The sequence below is a fragment of the Chanodichthys erythropterus genome, chromosome 15 (genome assembly GCF_024489055.1).
Source record: "Chanodichthys erythropterus isolate Z2021 chromosome 15, ASM2448905v1, whole genome shotgun sequence".
In the NCBI taxonomy this organism is placed as follows: domain Eukaryota; kingdom Metazoa; phylum Chordata; class Actinopteri; order Cypriniformes; family Xenocyprididae; genus Chanodichthys; species Chanodichthys erythropterus.
This window is the reverse complement of record NC_090235.1, coordinates 38,002,818-38,011,024: the sequence shown is the minus strand read 5'-3', so window position 1 is coordinate 38,011,024 and position 8,207 is coordinate 38,002,818. Positions and strand designations below refer to the sequence as shown.

The window sequence follows — 8,207 nt, the reverse complement described above, 5'->3', positions numbered from 1 at the left end:
ACACAAGAGAACCCACAAACATTTATACCCCCAATGTTTGAGCAACTCTTCTCAGTACTTTTCCATACAGGGTAAAAGTGACAATACACATACACAAATGACTAGTGACAATACACATACACAAATGGCTTCCCCTTCTGTCTTAGAACTAATTTAATTAACAAGCAGGAAACACAATGGTCCCCTTTCTGTCTTTGAACTTATTTAAAATTATCCGATACCCTAGGTTCGGGAAAGCTCTCAGTTTGGGTGTCTCACCGTTACCCCTCTGGATTTCAGCATACACTGTGTCTGTTGAGCTCAGAGAGGTGTTTTGCATAGCTTGAAGCAGATATTGACATATTAAATTTTTTTCCCAACACTGGCTAGCCAGGTAAGTTTCAGATTAGTTTGCACCAATCCTGGGTTTTAGGTACCATGAAAGTGACTAGCGGTGTTCATCGCCATAGCAACTTACCCTCCACAGCTAACCTGCTCCAGGTTATGGATAAGAGATCTCAAACTGAAATTGGGCCAATGAGATGCGAGCTAAATGAACTGACACATCCAATGCAATAAAGTCACTCCCCCAGTTTCTCTTCCTCCAAATCAAAGGTAACTATTTAGAAAAAAAATAAATAAATAATAATATATATATATATATATGAATAAATAAAATTAAACAAATTTTAAAATTGAAATTGTCTTGCTTTAATGATAATTACTTAATATATTATTTTATGATTTATATAATAATTCAATGATACATTATTAATTAATTCATGACAAGCTATTTTAGTTCAACAGTTATTAATTATTTAGTTTCTATGAGTATTAATATACAGATCATAGGTAATATAATTAAGCTGTAAATAATAGACAGAGAAAGTTGATAAGTATCATGGTACCAACAAAGCCTGAGTTGACATAGAAAGCTGATGATAAGCATCATGGTACCAACAAAGCCGGATTGGAGTAGTTTGGTTTTGTCAACTCGAATCTAATTGAAGTGAAGATAATGGGTAGACGCTCAGTCTAGGTGCTAATTCTGGGTTTATCACCAGGTTCACTCAGGTGTGTCGGCCAGAACACCACTTAAGGCCAAATATTCCAGAGTATGAAGAGCGGAGAGATAATTCTTATTATTCTGTTTATTCCTCCTCTTTCTTGTAGGAGTGAGTTTAAAGGTGAGTGTAATTTCGAGTGTGGTTTCTATAAAGAGAGAACAAATACAAATGAATAAAGGAAACATATGCATACACTCATTCCTCCTTAAGCACTAATACACATTACAAACATAAAATAAACAGTAGTCAGAATATGACTATATCTCTTAAACCCTAAAATGTAAGCAGAGAGAAAGGATTCAAACACTTCTCAGATTTTCTACCATGCATTAAGTTATCAATAACGTAGATAGAACTTACTGTCATCTATGATATACTTTAAAGCATCAATAGCGGTCCAGATAATGATATTTAACACCACTTCATATTTTACTCCGCCACAGAGTACTTAACATTCATAACAACAAGTATTGAATAAAGTATAAACATGTCTGAACACGATGTGACCCATTTAACCCCACATGCTGAGTCAGGTGGACCGAAGCTAGAAAGTAACGTACGAACGTGGATATAATTAACACAACGGTCGTGTAACGACCCTTAAACTCCTAACTCTCATCCATATCGAATATCAGAAATAACAGCTGTCAAAGAAATACAATATCACAAGTAATGCAGCAGATTTACTTTTCTCATTCACGCACACGCTGAGGAAAGTGTCACTCACAATTATAATTTTACCGACCGATGATCTCTATCATACTGAATACTAACTGCGTGACAACCGACTGACCATCTCTATCGTACGGCACTGCGACGTCAGATATAATATACAAACCAGCGCGCGCCTTTGCTAGCACTGAATAAGCACTGAATAAACGGGAGTAAAAGTGAAACATAAAGCACGTTATGGTCAACTGTACTAAATAATAGCAACACTAACATAACTTTGGGGCCTTTTTTACACTAATCCTATTACCCCGAGTTTGTTCAACTACCCTCATTGTACAGGCCCCAGGGGCCCGTTTCAGAAAGGAGGTTAAGATAGTACATTAAAAGCACATTTTAGTTCAAATTCACAGTGTCTCAAAATAGCACAGTTGAGTACACTTAGATGATCTTAAGATTATATTAAGAAGTTCTAAAGAAGAGCTTTTAGTATATTAAGTACAAAATAAGTGCACAAAAATAGAGCACTTTAAGTAAATTATGGAAGTGTACTGTGTACTAAAATAAAGTGTTTTCTACTGCACTTTTTTTTCACCTGGGGGAAAATGTACTTATAACTAGTATATTAGTAATATATTTGTAAGAAAATCAATGTCATTTAAACTTAGGATTACTATATAAAAGTCTACTAAGATTGAACTAATGTTAAAGCATTGAAAGCACACTTTTAACAAATACACTAATAAAACTCCTCTGTATATTTTTGTGGTAGTATACTTTATTTAATTACACTAAAAATCCATTTAAGTAGTAGTGGTATTTAGTATACTTTTCCAAGTGCAGTGAAGTACTACTGAAGTACAAATATACATTGAATTAGTGTATTTATAGTGTATAACTATGACACTTTTATTTAGCACCAAAATAAAAAATGTACTACAAATGTACTTGCTTGTATTTAAGTATTTTTTTAATGCACTCAAGTATACGTAAGTGCAAATTTACAGTAGCTCCGCCCACCAATGTCACACCATGTTAAAATTGACATGCATTCTAATGGCTGCAGTGGTGTAGACAATAGTGTGTTGGGTGTGGAGATTTAACTTGTGATGTGATTGAATGGGTTCGAATTCTCCTTTTGCAGAGCTCGCTATTATTCCTTTTCCCATCACATATCACATCAGAAAGACTTATTTTCAATAAAAATTAAGAACATTTTCTAAAAGTGGAAGTAAATTGCCTAAAGAGTGTTTAATAACGATAAAATCATTTACACTCTTATTACTGCATCATGCATTTTTTTTTTCTTCTTTTTTTTGCATGTGGGATACCATGAAAATAAATATTAGTTCAATAACTTACCATTCTACCAGTTTTCACCTTTGATATTATAACAGTGATAACAATTAGTGATAGTCAACTTGCATTGACTCAGAAGTATGCGGACGTCATTTTGTCACGTGCTGTTGCCATGGTGAATCATAATATCGGAGCTCCATTGATGATGGCTTTTCATAGTCGTCGTGCACGCGCTTAACTCTGAGTTAACCTACTCAGAATCGACTGAACTAACTCAATTCAGCTGTTCTGAAACCGAAAACTCAGTGTTTCCCATCTCAGAGTAAGTCAACTCAGAGTTGGTTGAACCTCCTTATTGAAACGGGCCCCAGCTGTGCTCTCATTTACTCTCCCTTATTATTACTACCAAACATCATTAGCGCAACCATTTGCAGGTGGCAGGAGTGTAAATAGCTTAAAGCCGAGACGGTCATCAAGCAATTAATAATTCGAACGCACACACAAATCACAGTAGAACGCATTGGTACAGATGCAAGCACGTTTGTAAAATGATGACCACACAGGTGGTTAGGAAAGAGGATGCTGTGCCACGACTGCAGTTGTTTAACTGCTCTTTTGCTGAATGTGGCGCGACATTCACTCGGCAATGGCGTCTGCAGGAGCACGAGACTGTGCACACCGGTGCGGTGAGTCATAATACACACAAGTGTTTAAAAACAACGTTAACTCTGTGCTCTGTATTTATGATCAGTCTCCTCTTCTTTCTGTTCCCTTTAGCGACCTCACAAGTGTGTATTTGCGGAATGTGGACGCAGTTTTACCCGTAAATCACACCTGAGTCGGCATGCTTCAGTACACAGCGGCGTGAAAAACTTAAAGTAATATGGTTATTAAATACGATCACGTTAAAATAAAATAAGAAAAATAAATAAGATAATTTTGTGTGGTCTTTTTTTGCCAGGCGTGTCCTGTCGTTAGACCTGTATAGGCACATGTTAGATACTCTAGACGTCAAGACCCATTTGGGTAACCTATTTGGGTAAACTTTTAATTAAGTTATGGCATCGTATTAATTTAAAAGGTAGTTTTATTTGTAGGCTACGTTAAAAAAAGTGTTCCCTTAAAGTACATGACTAAAGTCGACCACAAAATGCTAAAATAATGGTATGATGGAACTTAAAGAAATTGTGGCCAGTTTAGAAATTAATGAAGATTCTTGATGAACAGGCCTATACTATGTATGGACTAATGATTTTTCCTTTTCTTTTCTTTTGACAATGTTGTTTATCATTGAGCAGGTGCACTGCTGATGCATGTGGCAAAAACTTCTATGCTGCAGATAAACTTAAGAGGCACGTGCGTTACGCGCACAGTGAAAAACTCGATTACTTCAAGGTTTGACTCCCATTTTCTCTCTCCAACACTTAATTTACTGGCTCTTGCCGCATTTAGCTTTTCGCGGAACAAGTTAAGCTTAATCAGACAGTCTGTTTCCCCAGTGTAAAGAGCCTCATTGCGCAAAGACGTTCAGGAAACGGCGAGCGTTAAAACTGCACCTGGCGACGCACGGTACTTCAAGTTTCAGGTGCGTCTGCAGCCTAAAAGTGTTTATATAATACAATTCTAATCCTTTTATATAGGAAATATTACTTTCTCTCTCTCTCTCTCTCTCTCTCTCTCTCTCTCTCTCTCTCTCTCTCTCCCCACCCAAGATGCTTGAAAAGCGGCTGTGGAATGAGGTTTGAGTCCCATATTGCACGGAAAGCTCATGATAGAAGACATACAGGTGAGGATTCATCAATTCTTTCTTTTCTTGGCATTAACTTAATATCCATTGTTTATTTACTTGATGTTTCTATGGCAAGTATCTGTGCTGTCAGTTTCAGTAATTAAAAACAAATGCACTGAAGGGAGTTCTTTATGTAGCTTGTACAAACTTTAAGTCTCAACTCCAAAGCATCTGAAATTTAATTTCCTGACCATGCTACTGAGGCGAGACACTGTAAATATGGCAATACTAGAGCTTAAATAAAATGGCTTTTTACTGAATCATGAAGAGTTCTCTAAATCAAAATGGTTGTGACCTGGACTATCTGGGTTTGGCCCAACTCCATTTTGACAATGTGCCATTTCTGCCTTTTGAAGGTTGTTAAACTAAACTTATTATTATTTATTTATTTTTCAATAGTAGGTTACTCTATTGGTACTGTAATGAAGTACAATTACTCAAACAACTCTGCCAGACAGAGACTACTTAATCCAACACCGTTTTACAATGGCCACCTTTTCAGGTTATCGCTGTCTTTATGCTGAATGCCCCATCAGTGTGCACACCTGGAGGAATTTATGGAAACACATGGCGAGTCACCCAGGTAAACCAGTGCAAACATTCGTGTTTATTGGATGTAAACTGCCAGTACCTTTCAAGTACACATGTGCTATGCATGCTCTTTGTGCCTGTAATGGTTTACACAAAAGCTCAAAAGTAAACAAATTTTGTCAACAGCATCATTCTCCTGTATGGTATGTAAAAAGGCATTTCGGAAACGTGATGCCTTGAGGAGGCACAAGCGGACACATGCGTTGCAGAAGCCAGTTTTGCTATGTCCCAGTCAAGGTTGCCAAGCGTACTTTTCCACAACCTTCAACCTGCAACACCATATTCGAAAGGTCCATCTGCAGCTTCTCTCACACGGCTGTTCCTTCCCTGACTGCAGCAAGACTTTTGCCATGCGCGTGAGTTGGTTGTGTGTGGGTTTTTTTTTTTTTTGAGGAATGTGGACGTATAGGTAGAATGGACTTGTCTATTCTTGAAGAAATTGATCATCAGTGCATCAGATGCAGCTGACCTGTAGTTGAAATATTAACCGGAAAGGGGGTCCCCAGGACCAAAATTAAACTACTGCAATTCACAACTCAAGTTGATTTCATATTAAAGTTTACTTGTAGGGCCTCTGTGTTAAATATTGTGCTAGTAACCCTTACCTTACCTGTGCTGTTTCTACAGGAAAGCCTTGTCCGCCACATGTTGCGTCATGAACCTGATGTGGCCAAACTCAAGGTAGTTATGTCCCTTTTTTTTTTTTTTTTTTTTTTTTTTTCCATTAACCCACTGTTTTTAATACTTGTTTTTGTTTAGCACCCACATAAGCGCAGCAGCAAGAGTTGGCAGAAGCGGTTGGAAGGGCGAAATCGACGTCCTCTCTTTGAAGACCTACACTCACTTTTTTCGCTACGCATGAACCTCACTCAGAGGGCCAAACTAGAAGCTGATCTGACAGGCCTGTTTAATGAACGTAAAATCCCACACCATGTTGATCCTGAAGTAAACCTGCGAGATCTGTTCTGTGTCCGGCCAACTACAAAGGTGGTTGGTTGAGTATTTATAAAAAAAAAATATATATATTTTTTTTTTTTAATATAAACTTGCAAATACTGTGCTGACATGCTCAGTTTATTTGACAAATGTTTTGTTTAATGTGTTCGTACTTGAGGTACAGCTTTTCTTTTTATTAGCCTACTGAGAACAGGAATTGGTTTTTGTGAGTCTGAGTTATATATGCTAAATAAAAGTGGTTCAAGTTTGGCAGTCTGGCTTCTGTACATTTTCATATTAGACTTGTAGTTCCTTGGTCTGTGAAATATGCTTTTTGAAAGTAATTTTAAGTTGATGTTTTAAAACATGCAGCTTTTCACAGAGCTGCAAATATGATTTGCGTGCAAAGAATTCAATATACAGGTGTTTTGATTTGAAGGTGCAGACATGATGTGAAAAGTGACTTTCACAGACACCAATATTACTTTTGCATCTGTTTTGCTGTACAGCCACAGGGATGCACTTACAACCTCAAACCGATTAGGGCAATTGCTTTCCACCCTGTGCACGCTTATTTGAAGATCTCACTATGAAACATGGTTGGTTTTTTTCACTTACACAGTGTAGTGGTTGTACAGTTAGTAATCAATTTATGGGTTAGATCAGGGTTTGAAATGACTTAGGACTCTTGGGGGTTCCCCTAAAATTTAATTATTAAAGGTTCTGAAGGCCCCCCCCCCACCTCTTTGTTAAAAAATATAGATTAATAGTAAATATATTTAGTCATATTTGTATATTGGATATAATAAACAGATTGTCTCTTTCAGGGGCGTCATGCACTCATTATTTGAGGGGGCATGAGTTATTTTTTCAAACTGAATTATCATGAAATAACTTCTCACCTTTTATAGATTATGATCTATAGTGGGCAATGGTCAAATTAACCTAATGTAATATGCATAAACAAACCTGTCTGTTTACTTAACAGATATGGATGTCATGCCATAACATATTTTAATACGAGTTTATATATTTAACATTGCAAGTTAATGTAAATAAAAACATTGCAAGTTATATCATCAAAGAACATTTTCACTGACAGTCTCGTTCTAGCACTCTCAAAAACTCCCATTAAAATCACTGAAAGCATTTTTTCTCATTGGAATATGTAAATTGATTATATGTCTGTTGTTCTTGCGTTTTATTCTGAATGGATATATTATGTTATTTGTTATGTGCCTACGGATGCAGTGTTTATGCAAGTCGTACACGTTGAAAAATTGATTTTAGGACTGTAAGGAACCCTGCATCGGCCCAAAAACGCGCGTATGTCTTTTCAGCGTCTCTGAATGTTCACTTAATTTCACTCGTTTAATCTGACTCCAATTTCAAATGATTCTTACACTTAGGTTGTGTTTCCAATTAGAAATTAATCTGTTATATAGGCCTATTAATTTAGATATTCGATTATTCTGATTACCTTATATCTTCAATTATTTCATTCACTGCAGTCCCGGTATCGCTTTAGAAGAGTTACTTCGGCCGATTTGAGCACTCTTCCCGGACACAAACTCGTCAGTCTGACCTTAAACATTGGATGCAGGGTAAATATCTACCTTTAAGTCGGTCGCGCTCTGCTTACTCGTAACAAAAAGCATAGTTTTTTATATATTTATGAAAACTGCAACTTATTTAAGGCAGTGATAGTCAGAAATCGAAAAGGATTTAATTGACGTGCCCCATGCTCCATCTATTAAACCTTTCATATGAACAATCCTGAAGATTTGAGGTAATACCTTTGCTTTGATCTACTAGAAATAATGGATTAAGAATAATACAGAATCAACCAAATATAACATTTTATTTGTCAAGTAAAA

The 8,207-nt window shown here is 36.6% G+C and overlaps 1 protein-coding gene across 1 annotated transcript; it reads left to right on the top strand.

Annotated features, from left to right (window-relative positions):
- Positions 1–3,486: 3,486 nt before the first annotated feature.
- On the top strand, positions 3,487–6,540 carry 42sp43 (P43 5S RNA-binding protein). The gene is made up of 9 exons (XM_067361346.1): positions 3,487–3,700; positions 3,792–3,892; positions 4,313–4,409; positions 4,514–4,599; positions 4,727–4,800; positions 5,306–5,386; positions 5,521–5,750; positions 6,022–6,075; positions 6,154–6,540. Exons 1-9 carry the CDS (start codon positions 3,563–3,565, stop codon positions 6,391–6,393), a joined length of 1,101 nt encoding a protein of 366 aa, XP_067217447.1. The 5' UTR covers positions 3,487–3,562; the 3' UTR covers positions 6,394–6,540.
- Positions 6,541–8,207: the final 1,667 nt, after the last annotated feature.